The sequence below is a fragment of the Miniopterus schreibersii genome, assembly GCF_964146895.1.
Source record: "Miniopterus schreibersii genome assembly, chromosome: 3".
In the NCBI taxonomy this organism is placed as follows: Eukaryota; Metazoa; Chordata; class Mammalia; order Chiroptera; family Miniopteridae; genus Miniopterus; species Miniopterus schreibersii.
Genome location: NC_138103.1, coordinates 64,301,294 through 64,320,898, shown reverse-complemented (window position 1 = coordinate 64,320,898; position 19,605 = coordinate 64,301,294). Strand labels below are relative to the sequence as shown.

Sequence of the window (19,605 nt, the reverse complement as noted above, 5' to 3'; positions counted from 1 at the left end):
TCATTATTATACATATTTCTTTCTTTGTAAAGCCTATTTAATGCTTTGGAGCATTTTCATATTTCTTAATTTTACTTTAAAATTAAGATATTTGTATAGTATTTGAGAGGGTTTTTTATTTCTCTTTATAATTATACTGATGCTTCTCCAAGGAGTAAATATATACAGTACCTATTCTGAAGTTAAAGCTAACCTAAGGTAGGGATATATATGTTACTAATGAATAGTTAAAATACCTGAATATCTTTTTCCCTGTCATCAGTATTACATAAGTTAGTGTTTAAAATTATACACATCATATTGGAACAAATGTACTTAGACTTGAATCAGAATGAGTTTGCAAAATCAGGTTTAATTCAGATCTGGGGAAAGGAGGGGAGTACGTTGTGAAAATACATATGCACAGGAACCTAATCAATGCTAGACAAACAATGTATTAGTTTACAATATCATAGGATAACCACAAATTCGAAGGCTCAAATCGAGTCCATCAGTGGTAAATACAATTTTCTATTTGGCTCAAGTGGCTGTTGAATATCAAGTGGTGCTAAGTTCCTCCAAAGCACCTAATGACCCCCCCCAGCCTTGGAAGGAGTTTCACCACAGTCTCAGAAGAAATCCCAGTTGTGCCTTTAATTCTTTTGGCCCTTCATTGCTGCCCAAATACAAATGCAGGCCAGGGATTTCCAGTGGCCACGTGTTATTGCACAGAGAGGTCTGTTCTAAGCCAGACTCTTACGGCTAAGAAGGTGTGAGATTAGCCCTTAAGTAGTGGTCTAGCATTAACGTGGTCTATCAAAGCATGTTAAAAAATAGCTCCTTAGTGATTATGTACCAGCTACTAGTTATCACTAACAGAGAAGGCAAAAGGGCAGCTTCACATTTCACATGAAAGACTAGCATTAACTGGGCCTGGCTTGCCAGCTTACCTTTCACATAAATCTAGTGATTATTTTCATTCAGACCCAGAAAAAAGCGATTTCTTACCAGTCTTTTCTTCACATAGGTTTGTGTGTAGCATTAAAATCATTATGGGTTAAATACTAGGCCATAAAGGCAAAACTGTTTAACTCTCCTTTGCCAAAACAGAAACCATGCCTGTTCTGACGCCTGTCCAGTTTCCAAAAAGCAAAACATACACACACCTTTGCTATTGCACATCTTTCACACAGACTTGTGCATGTATAATATATATATATTTAAATATGCTACACATAACAAAGACTATGGCACTTTACAGAATACAGGTTTTAACAAAGATCATTACACCACAGCTGTTTGAAAACTATACAAAAACCCTTCCACAATTAATGTAACATTGTTGAATTAGCACACAGGTTTAAAGAATCCACAGAATCCAAGGCAGGTACCTCTCCGTTCTTGGAGTTCATTGAGAAGCCCAGCCCATCACTAAACTTTAAGCACAAATGCAGGCAAATATAAATAAGACTTTTCTGGTAGTTGTAATGGTCCAGGTATATTAGATTTTTAGACTGAGGCAATTAGGTGATCGATAGAAATTTATTAGAAAAATAGGTGTGGGTCAACAATCAGTCTATTTTTAACACATTTCTTTCTACATATTCCTCATATTCAGTGGTTTTTAATCAGCTCCGCAGCTTTGGTTTAGACTAGCCTGATTTCAGATGTTCCATTCACCCCAACCAAAGCCTGCTAAGGGACCGAAGGTCTCAGAGGCCCAGCGTGACACCTCTTACTCTTTCTTGGCTATGGACATCCTGCCTGCACTCTGCTTGCTAAGTCAGTGGTTTGGGGGTTTGTGTGTGCATGTGCTTTCTGTCTTCTGTTGCATTCAGACTAATGAAGGAGATGCTGTCAAGTGACTTTCTTCTGGCCAAGAGAGGTCACATTTGTACTTGTGACTTTTGTGATACACTACCGCCTTAGCCAAAGAGCAGTCAGCTGGGCAGCAGAGATGAGGGACTTGCTGAAAGAATCCTCCAGGCTCATGGCAACTTGTCTTTAGGAGTGAGAGGAAAATGGGTTCTCTGCCTTACACAGAAAAAAAAAAGTGAATCATCTGATGATACACTTAAGAAAAATATTTGTGTTTTTAGCAAGATGATTTGCCTGATGAAGCCATTGGCTTTTTTTTACATGAAAATTATTGCCAGGGTTTGAAAAGTTACTGTGGTGGCATTCGGACTTGGTTAGAGCATAGACACGCTCCATCAGGTGCAGGATCCCAGTCCTGTGGCTGCCATAACCTGTTTCTGAGTGGTGTCAGAGATAGGGGTAATGTTTCCTGAGCCCTTACCCTAGGCTGCAAACTGAACTTTGGACTAAGAATGGTGAACTCATTAAAGCCTGATTCCACACCCTAGATGGATTCCAGTAGAGGCCATGGGCAAGAAGAGAGTAAGACACTAGTTGTTCCACTCCACTGACACATAGAGCACTTAGTTTTTCTGCAGCCAGGTATGGTTAGACTCACACAGCTCTAAGGGACTCACTTTGGGCAAGTCTGTGAAATCTGAATCGGGGTTCTGTCTGATGGCACTTAGCACACAATACTTTGCCCAAACAAGGTGAGCAATTATGTTACATTTTCAAAATGAAGCAAGCCCTCAGATAAGCAGATTCATAAACCCAGAGACCTAATCCTTCCAGAAATCTGGCAGGTCCATTCCACTTGCATAAGTTGCTATGGTTGCTATGGAGTGTTTCTGTATCATTCTGCAACTCTGACCTCAGAGAAATACCAGACTAGGCTCTTTCTGGCTACTGTGATCATTCCAAAGTAAGCTTGAGGTGATAGCTAATACCATTTTCCTGAATCAGTTGTATTGGTAATTTATAGAAACTAGATTAAAAGCACCTGAACCCTTTTTAACAGTGGTAGTTGATTCTTTTTGTAAACAGGTATAGGCAGGTGCTACGAGTTTAGTCTAGCTGTCTCTTTTTGCATTAACTTTCTCCTCTCTTTTCCTGGGAACGAAGCCTTTGATACAACTCGCCATTTGCAGCAATTTGATATAATTTCAGTCTGCCAAACACCAGTAACTAGAAAAACTTAAGTCCCATGATTAGCTCCTTTTTTTATGCTGCTGCTGGGGTTGAAAATATAGGTGACTACAGGTGGGAGGTCTCCCCACAAGTGCTGAGGTGCTCCCAGAGAACATCTGAGGGAGCTGCAGCTGGGAGACCTTTGTCCCTGGAATGAGGAAACAGTGAGGTTTCCGTTGGCAGTTTGTGCAGTCCCAGCCCTCAGACAAAGACATGATCTCTGGTACAGGAGGAGCCTGGGCCGGTACTGGTGCTAGCCTGGCTGCTGGGAAGCAGAATGGGTTTGTCCCCACTAGCAGGATTTTGTACTTTATTCTCATGATTTTACGGGTCCTTATTCTTTAATCTTGGAGTGACAGTTCAGTTGATTCACCTGGCCCTGGAATTCATCCTCAACTAAGTTCCACACCAGGATTCCACAGTTCCTGCCAGACCTCTTTGTGAGCTAAGCCAGAGGTCGGGTCTTGCTATGCCCTTTATCGCCCATCCTATCCCCAGTAAGTGTGTAGTCTTCATTGTAGTCTCCAACTGAGACGCCATGAACAAACCAGGAGGAAACAAAAACCCCACACCTCATGCTGAAGCTCACAGGCTGACAGCCGTGTGGCAGAAACACACCTCAGAGCAGCCAGCGAATCCGGCTAACAGCCGCTTCTGTGGCCAGAGAAACGCTGCTTTCATGGTTGAGATCAGCATCCTTCACTGAGCCTTGAGGGAGAAGCGGTCCGACAGAACTTGCCAACTACACGTCAGGGTTTATGCACTATTTTCCTGTTCCGTCCCTTATAGTTCGCGCTGTGGCCCTTGTGTGCAGTCACTTTGCTTGCTGGATGTTGCTCCTCACTGGTCCTGTTAAGGCTCAGGGCTGTGGAATGTGGCTTTTGGTAGGTAAAGGCTAGTTCTTCACTTGACTCAAACGGCAAAGCCAGAGGTGGACTTTCACAAGGTTACACAAGGAAGGAAATGGCACTAACGTCTCTTCCAAGTTAAAGGAGGCAGATGAGGTTTTTTCCCTCTTCAATCTCCTCCTGTACTTTGTCACTGGAGGTTGCGATCTCTGCTTGTGCGGAGAAGATGGCACAGATGAAGGTGAGGACTGTCCCACCGATGGCGGTATAGAAGGCCCAGCCCAGGGAGCAGTCTCCAGGTTTGTAGGCCGATGCATAGTGTCCACAGTAGGCAACGGCCTTCTGGCAGCCCCAGCCAGCAGGGTAGAGTATCAAGCCGAGGATGAGGAACAGGCCTGGGGGCAGAAGAGAGAAGAGGTTACAACCCCGTGGCTGCGCAAGGAAAGTGAGTGGACAGGTTCTGTTGTCAGTTACTTGATTTGCCTGCTTTGGGCTGTGGCATCCTTTCTCCAATAGCAAGTGTCAGGGGCTGTTTTATGCAGCTAATCTGACCTGACCAAGAACTATTATCACTTTATCAGAAACATTTGTAGCCTCTTTTGTACATGTTGGAATGGGTACCACACTCTCTTCTAGAAAAGCAAATGAACTTGTTACTGTCCCTTCTCATAGGGCTCTTATTGAGGTGAGCATTTCCCTTCTGGTCTAAGGCAGAGATCAGCAAACTAAGGCCAAGGAAATGTGGCCTTGTTTTTGTAAATAAAGTTTTATGGGTTCCCTATGGCCTGCCAAATCTAAAATACTATCCGACCATTTGCAGAAAACGTTTGCCAATCCCTGGTCTAAGGAAATTCACACAGAACTATCTAATGTCACCCTGGTTAAATGTGGGAGACCAGATTGTAACCTAATGCCAATGCTTTAAACAAGCCCATAGGAAATGCCATCAAACAGACTCCTAACTACCAATTGCATGCTTGGGACAAGTTTTATATTGACATGAACATTTAAAAACAAAAAACATCTGCAAACTTAAGACTGAGTTTACCTAAAAGCTTGAGTAGACACTAATAAGCTGTTTCCATTTTGCTGACCCCCTCCCCCCCCGCCCCGTCATCCTAAATGTCCAGTTTTCTATTCCTTACAGCTTTATTGCCCACTGTGGAACAGAGTTATTTTCCTGCCAGCCTGGTGGGTTAGGAGCTACTCCAGGGCCAAGACTAAGGTGAGGCACAAAATGTAAGTCTTAGGTGTCTGCCGTGTGCGGTGGGAACCTGAGAATAAGTGCATTGCCTGCATCGCCTCAGTCCTGGCCCTGGGGCGACCATACAACAAGGCTTATAAGGAGGTCTGGAACCGGAAATGACAATGGCAACTGAGGCCCCCAAATCTTACCCAGCGAAATTTTCTCAGTTGAAAGGATGCTGCAGGGTGGCTTTATTCTATTGGGGGGGGGGGGTCTCTCAAAAGTGACACCCACATGTCAAGATTGCTAATTTATAACCCAAAATACCTGGTTTTTAGATACCATAGACTAGTAATTCTATCCCTATAAACTAATTTGGGCTCAATTCTCCTTTCCTACCTTTACTGAAATTCTCTGGGTTTGCCACACCAAAGCTTCCAAGTCACTTAAAGCACCTTCCCCACAGAAAGAACATGACTGAGTCTGTGGTATTAGGTTTGAAGAGGATCGGGGACACATCTGAAACCACAAATCACAACATTCATAGGGCTGTCTTCACCCTGTGATGGCATCTTCTCCCCAAGTATGGCAGTGCACTGCTAGAGTGGGTTTTTGGGTCTACTGTCCCTACTTCCCAAATGAATCCCATTATTCTACTCTGAAGGCCTCAGGGAGCTTTCTAGCATGGGAGCGATAGAGGGAATCTGCTCCTACGCTCCTTTTCTGAAGAAGGGTGCTTCACAGAAGCAGCTTTGTAACCCTGCAACCTCCTATTTCTCTGCAGGTTGGAGCGCTGGGAGGCAGCGATGTGTAGCTAGGGAAACGCGATCCAGTGTTGGGAAGCGTAAATGAAAGGTGCAGCAGACTGAGGCATCTTGGAAAGATGCCGTTAGAAGTGACTGAGAGCATAGAGCAAATTCCCCCAAGGATAAGGCAGCCAGGGAGAGAGTGTTGGCACTCTGGAATGGAATATACAAGGTCTTGAACCAGCAATCCTGGTTTAGGTGTCTGGGGTCAATGCCAAGGCTAGAAATCACATAGCAGGAAAGGCCCTTTAGTCCAGTGTGAGCTAGAACACAAACCAGCAAGATGATGGACCACAGCAGACTCACTAAATTAAGACATGGTCAGATGGTAGGTAAGAGCTCGGAATTGGGAGTAAGATAGAGGTTTGAATTCACCTCTGACATTTATAGGGTAAGTCTCTTAACCTAAGTATGATTTCTCACCTGTAAAACAGACTAATGCTTAACTCTTGTGGTGGTTATGAGTACTGAAGTATGTACAGAGTACTTTCTGCATCCGTAACAGTAACAAGAGAACTGGAATATAGACCAGCACCCAACAGTAGGTAAAGCCTTTCGCAGGCCTCTCCCGTACAGAGCACAGCCTAGAGTTTACCAGTTATGAATAAGCACGGCAGCTTATTTTTGAGGGTATAATTTAAAAGGTGTAATAATTTGGAGGGAGGGGAGAACCCAGGTTACAATTTAGTCCCTTTGAAAGAACAAACTGTCCTTATCTGAACAGATCTTACTCAGCTGGGGAGATCCAAAAATTACTGAGCTAATTCTTTTATGTTTCCAAAGCCTTTGATAAACCCTCGTTAATCCCCCTTGTCCCCTAGGAAACCTCCCCCAGGGTACATGGAACCTTGTTGTTTCTCCCTTGGATCCTAGGCTACCACTGTGGGAACCAGGGGGCACCCTCACTGGGGCTTCTTAAGGATTCAGAGGTGCTCTAGTGCAGGCCCCAGGCCAGGGAACGTGAGCTGCTCTCCCCTGTGAAGACCAGAGTTTGTATTTGAATTGTAGCTCCAATTAAATATTAATTACAGATGTTGTTTGCATTAATCTTGCATACTGGGCTTGTTTAAGCCACGTAATACATTTTAATACGATAGAGACAGGAGATGGAAAGCAGGGGCTACCCTGTACTAGGCTCACAAAATACCTTAATTTGGCTGTCTCAGATCCTTCTGGGAAGTACGCAGGTTTCAAATAATTAAATAACATACTCCTTATTTTAATATCAGACCCCTTTTCACAGTACAGCCAGGAACATTCACTCAGTACTTCTCCCTAGCGCTCCTAGGTGCTCCCTCTTCTGAGAGCTCAGCTGAAGCTCCCTAAGTGCTTTAGGCCATCTTCAAATCTAGTGGCTGTTACTGGCCAACTTGTGAATGGCAGTAGGGAGACTTATCAGATAAGGGTGCCATGCTTATGAGTTTGGCAAAGGCCTCAGCTTGAATATTTATAAGCCCACAGGGCATTCCACGTGGGAGGGTAATAAAAGTGGACTGTGGTATGTCTCCAGGTCCCAGTGGATGTGACGTGTGCTGAAACCACACGCTCGCAACCTGGGCATTCAGCCTAGACAAACACAGTGCCTTATCCCAGCTCTCAGTGGGGCAGGGAGGACAAGTGGCCGCTGTCTATCCTACCCGCTCCTGACCTCTCCTTCCAGCACTCCAGGGTTGTCATTAGCATGGCTGATGCCATGAAAAGGCAAGACCTATGTATGATAAGGAAAAGAAAAGAATGGACCTCCAGGTAAACAAAAAAGGAAAGTCACATTTGTTTGGGTATTTAGGAAAAGGCTCTTTTATCAAAGGAATTCCAGACAGTTTAGTGACTCAGGCTGCCCTCTCAGGGGACTGCCACACAGGGCCTCACCTCACAGGGTCCTGCTTCTGCACTCCTCTTGGGGCCCAGCGCAGCTTCTGAGTAGCCATTCGGTCCTGATAAGCATCCCTTAGTGAAGCACAAACACTACCCAAACATATTCTTTTACAAGGAAGCAAAATTGCTGAGAAAAGACCCATAAAGGTTTCCCGTCCAGCAGAGGTAAAATCTAGCTCCCTCCCTGGTCTCCAGGCCCCATGTGATCCAGCTGCTTCTTACTCGTCTGAATTCGCCTCTGCCTTTCACACCCTTGTTCTCTGTCCAGCCACATGGGCCACTTGGCTCTTCCTTGCACACACATCAGGAATGCTCGGCCTTTGCACTTGCTACTCCTCTCACCTGCCGTGTTCTCCTACCACGTAGCTTTCAGGTGGTCTTCAGATGCTACCTCCTTGGTGTGGTCGCCTGTTCCAACCTATTTAAAATGCCAGCCACCTGCGTCTCCCCTCCTCGCTTTGTCACCTTCCTGGCACCCTTATTTTGGCTGGCATCCACTTCCACCCTAGACTTGAAGCTCCAGGGGGCGGGGACTCTTGTATATTTGGTTTACTTATGAAGCTAGTGTTTAGAAGGTGAGGTGCGCTCAGGAGTGAGTTTTACATATGAGCTGAGCCAGAAAATGGTCTGATTTCCTTCTGTAGTTTTAAAAAGGCAGTTCCTGAAGTCAGGCCGGCCCATAGTGGTCTCTGGGGCCTTTCTACTGCCTTAATGCAGCCTTGTCTCGGGGCGGGGGTGGGGTGGTGTGTGTGCATGGTGGAGGATGACAGTAAGGAACTAGGACAGTGGGCGTTCGCTTTTCTTTTGACTGGTATCTCTCCCTGGTGCCTGGCTGAGCAGTGGCAGGCCCAGCTGGGAGGAGAAGGGAAAGCAGACAGAACAATCCTGGCCAGTAACCAAGGAAGAGAGCTACTCCGAAATGAACTGAGGGTGCCATCTCTGCCATGGCCTGACCGGACAGATATACCCAGGATTGTACTGCCTTCCACAACCTTAAAAGATACCCTGATCCTCGTGTCCTTTAGCTCCTCTCTTGCCAACTGCCTCCCAATTCACTGTACCAAGAGAATTAGAAGATGCCAGCATCTGTTCACCATGGGGTTCCCTGGGGGTGACTCAATCTTATCTGGGGAAGGAAAGAGTAAACATAAAGGAACCGATGGCTAGTCACTGGGACTACCCTACAGATACCACCACATGCTGGAGATGGAAGCCTGATCACTTCACTGAAGCCAGCATAGGGCGGCTTTCTCCTGATCAGTGGGCACCAGCTACTACAATGCAGCGTCTGTCTTGTCCCTCTGCTATTGTAATATTTTCCCTACCTGGAATGAGCTTTCAGATTCAACCCTGGACTCCCATCTGCTGCACAGGAAATTTCAGAGTCTCTATGGGCAACTTAAACATGTGGTTTGGGTTTAACTCAAATAATTAGATTCCATGAGCTGTGTCTCATCACTGCTTTTCCAGTGCCAAAAATCATAGAAGGTGCTAAAAAAATGAATGAGACACACCGGGGAAAGTTAAGTCATAGTCTTCCCGCTTTCTGATCAGCATTCAGCACTATGATTATACCAGCCACAAAATTATAGGTCTCTGGTAATTTTCTTGCTACCACCCTGGAACCAAACAGTGTGATATCAAATACAAGTTTTGATCAAGTCCCTTACATGAGAAGAAAAACACCTCCATAATCCAGCCAAGCCCCCAATTTTGGAAAGACGAAGCATCGCTAAATACATTAAGTAATACTTCACTTGGTGTGAAGCCGCCCGCCTCAAGCTTTAAGGGTACGGGAGGCTAGGAATGGGGGAGCCCAGCCTGACCCGTGGCTCCACAGCTGCTCGGCCTCTCCCTGGCTGTTTCAGCGCCCCCTCCTCCCCTCCACACCAGTCACACAACCTCCGCACTTTCACAACTGCTGGCCAAGGGGATGGACTCGAGGTTGGTTTGTTTTTTTGTGGGTACAGAAGGCGGCCACTGTTCCTGGCCTGAGAAGCGTAAGAACCAGAGAGGCTGGCTCCTTTCTACAGAATAACAAGCAGGTCTTTGGACGTCACACTTCTGCTTCCTCTTCAGACAGACTTCTAGACTAAATAGTAGAGACGGGCTAGACCTTGGTTTGCCAAGGAAATTTCCTAAGGATGGGAAGAGAACACCATCTGTTACGGCCACTGGCAATCTGTGGAGAAGCCTAGAGAGAGACACGACACAGCTCCCGGGCTGCATCGGGAAGCTCGTTCTAACGCTGTGGAGTATCTGCCGTGTCCGGGGAGGGCACTCGCAGCAGGCAGCTGAGAGCAAGGCTAGCACCCTGATAAATCGGGGCTCCAACCAGATCATTCCTGAGGAGTGTCCTCTGAGTGCACTCCGGGTGCTTGTCCTGATGCCAGGCACAGTAATGAGCGGCCCTGACGGGTAGAAGATTGGAAGGGGTGCGGTTTCATAAGCTTTAAACCCTTTCATGCCAGTGCTGCTCAAGGAATCCGGACAATACCATCATGCCCTGAGCCCGGCTCTTACTCAGGCCGACTCATCCAGCCGGAGATACCCCCTCATCCTGGTTCAGATGTCACCGCTGCCCTGTGCACATCCCTCTTTAGCTCTTTATCGCACTGTTACATCTGTGTGTTTATTCAGCAGCTATTTACTGAGTTACCTACTAAGTGCCAGGCATTCTTCTCAGCCCTGAGGATATAGCAGTACCCTAGCAGGTCTCAGTCCCTTAAGGGGAAAAAAGTTTTACTCCTCTTGGTATACGTCACAGTGGACCCAGCCTAGTTCACTACATGTGCCAGGAGGCTGCCCAGCTACCACATCCCTGTGCTCTTTGCCCCCTTGACACAGACAGCCATCTAATAGGAAGGAAGGCAAATGAGGCCGGAGTGACTAGCTTCCCGTGTCCCATCCCCACGCTGGGACGCGGCTCCGAGAGGGTGGCAGCCTCAATTGGCATGTTGAAAACGCACCAACAGTACTGGCTTAATGGAAAACTAAACCAGGAGAGTCCTCGCCTGAGTTCAGATCAGCTGTCACTGTTCTCCCGGTGGGCGGAAGCCTCAGTGGCTTTTCCATCTCAGTATCCGCTGCCGGTTGCTCTTCCTAACCTTCCCTGACCTACGCCCCGGGGAGCCCAGGCTCAGCCCTGGTCCTGTTCTCCACAGTCTCCTTGCCCATCACATGGTCCCACAGCTTTCAACACTACATTGTTTAAACACTACAGGGCTCCTGAATTGTTGTCTCCAACTCTGAACTCCACATCTGCATATCCAACTGCTTCCTCTTGACCTCCAACCTCCGCAACCTCCGCCTGGACATCTAACCAGGTACTTGAAAATTGTGTCGGAACCTCACTTTCGATTCCCACTCTTCACTTTAAAACCTGGCCTCTGCCCTGGGGCCTCGTCTCAGTGATGGGAGTTCAGTTATATCCAGCAAGGTCAAAAACCTTAAAATCGTGTGACTCCTCTCCCTCGGAGCGCACATTACTCCATCAGCAGAGCCCGGGGCCTTCACTCTAGCTGTTCCCTTTGCCCGGAGAGCTCTTTCTCCTGATTGCCCACATGGCCAACCTCTTGATCTTCAAGTTTTTGGTTAAATCTCTTCTCACTGAACCCTACCCTGCACTTCCCCCTTACCACCCCAGCATACCCCACCTCTCTTACCCTGACTACACCTTTTTTCCTTCCTTCCACAGCACCCATCACCTTTTAACATACTATATGACTGACTTATTTGGTTTACTGTCTGTCTCCATCAGCCTGAATGTAAACTCCATGAGGATAGAGAACTTTATGGTTTATTCTTTATGTATCCCACTTGCCTAGAACAATATCTGACATGTAACAAGGTGTTCAATAAATATTTGTTGGGCGAATGAAAAGATAGAGCGCTGTGATGTAGATTATGTTCTATTTAAAATGAAGCCAATGTGGAAAGTTCTTGCCAAGCACTGTAAGTGGTTAGAGAAAAGCTTCATCTGATAATGTGAATCCCAGGGGTTGACAATTTTGGCTAATAGGACAGACACCAGCCACACTTACTGATGAAACACACACAGGTTCCAAACCATGGGACTGGCCTTTTACTTAACTGCAAGCACTGAAAACTTCCTTTCTGGTTACAGAAAATAGCTGTTTATGGGGAGATCACATAGAAAAAGATAGTAAGTCAATTAAATGTAATAAATTTTAAGTTATCTAGAGATCAGCCTTAGTTTAGCCTCAAGACTCTGAAATAGTTTCCAACTATGCTTGGCTGCAGTGAGGACAGCTGACAAGACAGGCCACGGCTGACTCAGGGGAGCTGCCCGGGACACCAGCTGTGGGGAGAGGAGCAGCGCGGGGATGAACCTGGAGCAGTTCAGGGAAGGGGCAGAGGGCAGAGGGGTAGCCAGGGGAATGAAGGAGGTGGCCATGGCAGTCTGCAGAAGAGGTAAGGCTGGTATCTAGAAGCAGCATGAGCCTGGAGAATGGAAAAAGCAACTGAAGGACTTAACACCGAAGGCGAGAATGTAGAACTTCCCTACAGCCCAGGGAAAGATCCACTCCTGTCTGCAGCCAGAGGGCAATGTCTCCGTCTCCGGGGTGTGTGTGTGTGTGTGTGGGGGGGGGGGGGGGTTCTGTTTCCAGCAGAGGAATAACATGTTTAGTTATTTAATTCTAACCATCAGTTGGTACAGCTGATGTCCAGTATTATACAACAACCTTAGGCAAGCTAGTTAACATTTATCTGTATACCTACCCCTCTTTTCTGTCTAAATCCCCCCCATCATCTCCCATGCTGACAGTGGGAAGTCATTTTGAGAGTCCCTAATAGCTATTTGTGGGTCATCAACTGTTGTTGGGTGGGGACATTTTCTCTTCCACAATACCCCAAGGCAAACTGTCAGATATTATCAAGGCTGTGCTTTGAGGAAGGCGCACCGTATCTGTCACACCATCCACTTCCCTACCCACTGAATTTGCTGGCAAGCTATTTTCTTGGTATGAACCTGTCAGTTCTCATGTGCAGGGACTTTGGAGACACTCTGTAGTGATTGTTCTCAGTCACCACGACAAGGCTAAACTAGGTTCCTTGCACTGTTTTAAGAAAGATGCAATTTAAAGAGTTTCATGGGTAAAAATTTAAATAAAAATTACAAGTAAATGGTTCATCAACTACCTGCAAAACTAACTAGAATAGTGATAGTAAAAAAAAGTCTTTCTATGACATAATATACATTTGTCCCATAATAGCCTTAGTTCCAAGGCTGCCTATGTGCCTCCACGTATGTATTTTAGGCCCATAGGAACTCCCAGTCGATGGTCAACTTACAGAGGAAAGGAAGTAAGTGGGTTCCCTATTCCACGGCTTCTGTCTCCATCCAAACCCACACTCAGCGCCTATAACAGTCCTCTACACACTGTGTGGTTGACCAACTTCATGTGTCATTTCTGGTTCCCATTTCCTTTCCAGTCTTCACCTCTTTGGAAGAACCTTTTGGAAAGGTTTTCTATGGTAAAAATGGTAGATTCCAAGTAAAGATGACATGGAGTTAACTATAAACACATCCCCCAATTTTATACATTCACTAATACTTTAAAGCTGGACGTTCGTACAGGTGACTAGAGCCTTTTAATGATCATACTGATAATTAAAATAACAATGATAGCAGTTCATGCTATGAGAACTACAATGTTCCAGGCGCTTGGTAAACACTAAATATAACTCATTTAGTTCTTGTAACAGTCTCATGGGATTGGTAATATTAATATCGTCATTTGAGAGATGAGGAAATTGAGGGATTAAGTAAAGTTACACTGTTAATCAGTGGTGGAGATGGGACTTAACCCACGCGGTATGGCTCGAGTCCCCTCCTGAGCCATCACACTGGTCTGCTGCTTTACTGCAAATAGAGGGTGCCTCTGTTAGGGTGGGGGCCCCTCTTTGCTTCCTGTGTAAGTAACAGGGTACAGAGTAAGGAAGCTCTGTCTGTCCCAGTTCTCTGTTCCTATGGAGTCCAAAATCTAAACTTGTTTTCACTGTATGTACTTCAATGTAGTTTCAAGAGTTTATGGACAGGCTAGTCTGAGCCCAACTTTGATATTTAGTAGCTCTACTTTGACAGCCGGTCAGGAACCCGAGGTCAGAGGGCTCACTGGTAATGAAAGGGGGTTTCAGTGGATGACCAGTGTCTTTGGAGAGCAGATTATGGCTGTGTGTCAGCGTAGTACATGATCGATCAATAATGTTAGAGATTTTAAACCAGCAAGACTTTCTGAGGGGAAGGAGAGGAAAAGTGAAGGATCAGATGTCAATTTAAAAAGAATGCTTGCATTAGTGCTAACATCATCTCCCTGGGAGAGTCCAGTAGGGTACTTATTTTCTACTAAAAACTCCTGTGGAATTATGACTGGCAAGAAAAATACTCTTTTAGGTTGGGGGCTGGGGAGCAGATGATGGAGCAACATAAAGAGAATTCTCTGGAAGACAATCAGAGCATAGTTGTCAGAAAAAGACCTTACAGCCAAGGTCCCAAGAGGAAGTTTCTGCTACAGTTACTCAAAGTTAATGACCATCAGTGAAGAGTTGTCAGATGCCCTTAGAGTATGTGGAGAAGCAGTCTCTGAGAAAGATGCATTTCCCCCTTGCTGAAGCCTCCCTGCGTCCTTCTCAGCAGTGAGTCACGTTTATACGCACATCACTTCACTGGTGGTTTCCACAGCCTTAACTCCTCTGTTAAAATGCAGCCCAACAGAGTCACTTAGCAAGAGTATTCTTTCCAGGGGGCAAGTGAGAAAGTTTTACTTCACATTCCAAGTGAGCGGCTATTTCCTGAACTATTTACATGCAACTGGGAGAAATTTATGAAATACTTTCTTGATCAATTATCCACCTGACATGTGGGACGAAGAAAGTGCTCCTGTTTGACTATAACCAAAGTACATTGATTGTTCAAAATAAACTGCCAAAATAAATAAAAATGCACTACATTATAGGGTAAAAAGGCACAAAAAATGTAGCTATTGAGCTATGAAATACTCAGGACAATAGGTAAATTTCTTGCCTGCTAAGGTCTTGGGGTCCGATAATGTTAATTCCTACAACGAACCAGCTGCCATCTTTTCAGCACGAGGTCCCTGCCGTTGGCCTTGAAACCCTGAACACAGCCACTGCGTTTTGGTTTGACATTTTAAATATCGGCTTCATTTTCTCAATATGTGTATTTTAAATTTCAGCTGTACTAGGGGCTATCTTTAAAAAGAAGGAAAGATTGCTGGCCATTTAATAAAGCTACTGGGAAGACTGTACAGGGACTGAACTCATCTGCAGATTCGGCTGTCTGTGCCACAGTGCAGGTCTTCGTGGGAGATTCGGAACCCATCACCGCATTCAGCTCTTACACAGAGTGCCTGGCCTGCCTGCCTAAATACTCACAGCCACACTTAAGTGACTGTTTGTTAATGGAACCTAAACACAGACCATCCATGTCTCTGTGATAATTTATGGCTATAATTAAGTGGTCACCATGGCAAACCACTTTCCACATTTTATTTGCATATGAATGGCTATATCTGAATATTAAGAGAGTTGCAGTTTTCTTCTAGATCTTCTGATTCTTTAAAAAGAGATCCCAGTCCCTGGATTTACCTAAATTAATGCCTCCTTGTTCCATTTGCTTTTAGACCGTTTTTTATCTAATGATACGGTCGAGTTCTTTGTTCTCTTTATGTATAATGATATATATATATATATATATATATATATATATATATATATATTTTGCTTCTCTAGGTACAGTTTATGAAACAATGACTTTGTAATACAGGCTTGGGAGTGGAAACTCAATTGTAGACTTGAGTCTACAGGTCTTTGCACTTAGTAGGCATCCAATAAAAACTCCTTGAATCAAAGTTTAATCCTGGCTGCCTTATAACGGTTCTGCATTCTTTAGTTTTTACCAAGGGATTACTAAAGGTCGGTGAATTAGTAAGTGTGTCATAATCTCACAGTGATTTAGACATAGAACTATTAGAACTGACTTCTGGCGGAGGCCTTATCTGTCGGAAGAGCCAGAAATCAAGAGCCTCCTTTTGACGGTCAGAGCTTCCAGTGCCTCTTTCCCAGAAGGAAAAGCAGGGATGTTCCCTCTATTTTCCTCATGCCTTTTCTTTAAGGATATTTTCAAGTTGGCCAACCAAGGTCACACTACCTTCTCAGAGGAAGCCAAGTGGGTGGACTTTTCAGGTATCAATTTATGGGGCAAGGTCCCCGTGAAAGTCAGCAATCTCTTCCCCTTTCTGTCTGCTTTCCAAGCCCCTCCTCTTTTTCTCCCCCTCCACAGTGCCTGATCTGGTCTTTTTGGCCTGGGAGTGAATGGATAGGTATGGGATAAATCAAAACGGTTGCTGGGACCAGTCTGAATTGTGGTTACCTTCTTGATGTTAAGGTGATTTTTAACCCTGTGAAAAATGACAATTATATCAAATCCTGGACAGTGACCAGGGCGTATTTCATATGCGTATCCATACTTCCAAATAAATGCATTCTGGTTTATGACAAAGCAACTCCACAAGCAGCAGAGGCAAAACCTTCACCCTTCCCTCTTGGATTCTTCCCCTTTTACTCCTTCCCCTTGCCCTTCTTTTCTCATATTGCTCTCCTTCACCCTCAATTATTGCTCACTTCCAAGAAAGCTGAGTCTGCACGCCCAGGCCCTGAGCGCCACAGCAGCGAGCAGTTCCCATGAGCACACCCTCTACCCCAACCCAGCAGAGGCAGAGTTCAGCCCACAGCAATCTGTCTGGTCGGACTGGTGGAGCAGCTTGCTGAAGCAACCCTGCTGGACTGAGACAGATGTAGACATAGAGAGGGCTGCAGGGAGTAGAGAGCGTGAGAGCCAACCAGACACAAAGAAGCAAACGGCCTAGGAGGGGAGACTGGAAGACAGCAGGCAGCCAGGCCCGGCACCTCATGAGCAAGTTCAACCCTCATGGCAACCCCAGTGGAATAGTCCAAGCCAGCACAAGTGAGCCAAATCCTGAGCTCATTTTAATGGCTTCTGTCCCAAACCTGAGTCACTGGGGATTCCACAGATTTCAAGACAGCCCTTCATGCATTTCCAAAAACAAACTGCCTGATGCTGTCATGGAAAACCTGGATCTTTGCATTCTATGGTTTCACTATGGATTACATCCAGGTCACAACCTAAGGAAGACAGCTGGCAGAAAACCACCCTGCTGGCCGATTACCCAGCTTTTGTAATGAATCCCAGAGGGCTATGAACCGATGTGTGTTTCTGGCTCTGCCAAGTCCTGGACAAGTAAGTCCTCACCAATGAAGACCTATTAGTCTGTGATTTATTCTGCGAGGGAAGCCTGAGAAGCCACCTGCAATCAAGACTCAGCTGCTAGAAGCTGCCTCCAGAAAGGAAAGGAATGGAGAATGTATGTGTCAGGGGAAGAGGAGTGGAAGGCCTTTGCTTTCCTGTCAATTCAACTGCTATCTTCTGCTTTAAAAAAAAAAACAAAAAAACTCTGAGGACACCCGAAGTCACAAAGTCACAGGACTGCTCCATACTCCCCAGTATACTCGGTACTATATAAGGCCAGCTTTTAAGGGGCCAGGGAACAGCACTGTACAGATTTCAACAGAACAAGGCCAACATTAGAGACTATAAAAGACACCTGTTCCTTAGAATGCAGCAATTCTAGGAAACAAAAAAGATACAAAAACCTGCCAAGAAAACAGAAATACTTTCTAATCATACATGGCTACTACTTATTACTTATTATGTGCCAAGCCCTATGTTTAAGCCTTTCTCGTATATCATCTAATTTAATCCTCAAAACAACACTGAGGTATGTACTACTATTATACCCATTTTACTAGTGAGAAAACTGAGGCCTGGAGAAGTGTGGTCAATTGGTCAACATGTCACAGCCACTATAAGGCAAGGTCAGGACTGATCCAGGGCCAGGTAAGTTCTGAATTTCTAATTACTACTGAGAGTGAGTGTGGAACACCAAGGGTATATATGCACAAGTATTTAGGAAGTGTCAGCTGGGTGGGTACCCACCCAATGGGCCTTGAAGGCAAATCCTGCAATCTGGGTTAGCTTAATAGTCAAAAGTTGTATTTTATTATTATTTTTTAAGTAACTCAGATCTTGAGATTCCCATTAAAGTAGATTCTTTCACACCAGCTTCTAAAATCAAAATATGAAGATTTTGATGATTTATGTTATATTTTCTATACACCATGAAGGCTAAAATGCCTGTGGCCTATTTATTTTTTAAAATTACGTATAGTAAAGGAATATGCTTACAATATCTTGTAACTTTTCATTCAGTTGCATTTTACAAAACTGCCATTTTTGCCAAAATGAAACGTGTAAGGATCAACAGTCTGAATGTATTTCCAAAGAATATCATCTTGTTGCCCTGGCAACGGCCTCCTTTCTCGCCATTTGTTTTGGTGTCGAGTAGACCCAGGCAGGGTTGAGAGAAAGGGGCAAGGGGAGAGAAGACTGATGCTCACAGCTGCAACAGGTCCTGGGCTGAGGCTGGGGCTGGCCAGATGCTGTAACAGATCAGCCAAGAGGAGAGAAAGCCAGTCCGCTGCTTCAGACACAAGCTTTCTCAGCCATGGAATCAAGGACCACGGCTGTCGTTTACGTTGGCTTCAGCTGCCTGGTGTAGACCTCCACAAGGGGAGAAAGGGCCCACTGAGCATCCCTTACAGATGCTTCCCCGCAACCCCAACACGAGGGAGTCGGCCCACTAGTCCTTATTTCCCATGATTTCTTCTCAGAGGGATGCTGTTCAGCTGGAAGGAGAAAAGCAACTGCTTTTCCTGTATTTCAGTGCTTAGTCTTAGATCAGTGGGCCCTAGAGAGAGAGTCTGACTATACAGGAATCCCTGCCTCCTGCCAATTTAAAAGTTTGAGTAATTTCAGTCTTTGAAAGATCCTGTGTGTATGCATGGGGAACATAAATGATGGGGGTGGGGAGAAAGTAAAGATTTTAGAAAATCTAAACTTTGGAACAGATCTGTGACCAGCAGGCTTGCACAGGGGGGTGTGCTGCTCCTTTCCTCTCTCCAGCCCTTCTTCCAGAGGCCTGATGCACACAGAAAGAGAAAGAGAGAGCAGGAATAACTCATTGGAGTGTGTGAATAATACCGAAGATATGTACGAATCTTTGTGCCAAAATGAATGCTGTTGCCATTTATGTGAAATAGCAAATGAGCACCAAAAGATTTGTTGGACTATTCCACCTTATTAGAGTTTGCTGGACTAAACACCGTATTAAAAAGTGCTTGCAGATAGCGTTTAAGACTGAAGGGTATCTACAGGTTGCTTCTGCGTGACTGTAAAAGGCAGGTGTGGTGTCATGCCCGAGAAGCCCCACCCCTTACCACTGATCCGCTGGACAGCACCGCTTCCCAGGATGAAAAGCATTCTCAGGAGGGCGAACCCGTTTCACCTGCGCATCAGCGTATTGCTAAAGCGCCATAAATGCACAGCAAGTGCCTCTCTGTCCACCAGAACTCAACAGGACTGGTAAATTGTGTGCTGCCTGCCTTTCACCTGCACGTTCATCCTCAGTTTCTAAAGGCCTTTGGTAATACTTCTCAACAAAAGTCTGAAGATGTACACATGAATATACACATACACTTGAGGCACTGGGTGTCTGAGGGACGTGAAGCAGGGGCATTTCTCTGACAAGAAAAAGATGACTTGGTATTGAAACCCACCTTATTTAGCATTTCTGGGAGGTGACATGACAAGCTAAAGGGGATTAACTTCAGATTTCAGAAGTGAATCAAAAAGGTGACGAGTTTCACAGAATCAAATATCTTAAGATTTTTAAAAAAAATC

General features: G+C 45.2%; 1 protein-coding gene across 4 annotated transcripts in view; it reads right to left on the bottom strand.

Annotated features, from left to right (window-relative positions):
* Nucleotides 1-332: 332 nt before the first annotated feature.
* The window catches only part of LHFPL2 (LHFPL tetraspan subfamily member 2), a 184,971-nt gene continuing 165,698 nt past the window's right edge, over nt 333-19,605 (bottom strand). For all 4 annotated transcript variants that reach the window (XM_081133668.1, XM_081133667.1, XM_081133669.1 and 1 more), the window contains one exon: nt 333-4,270. In XM_081133668.1, coding sequence (XP_080989794.1) covers nt 4,014-4,270 — 257 coding nt within the window. In that variant the 3' untranslated portion in view covers nt 333-4,013. The remainder of the gene's footprint in view (nt 4,271-19,605) is intronic.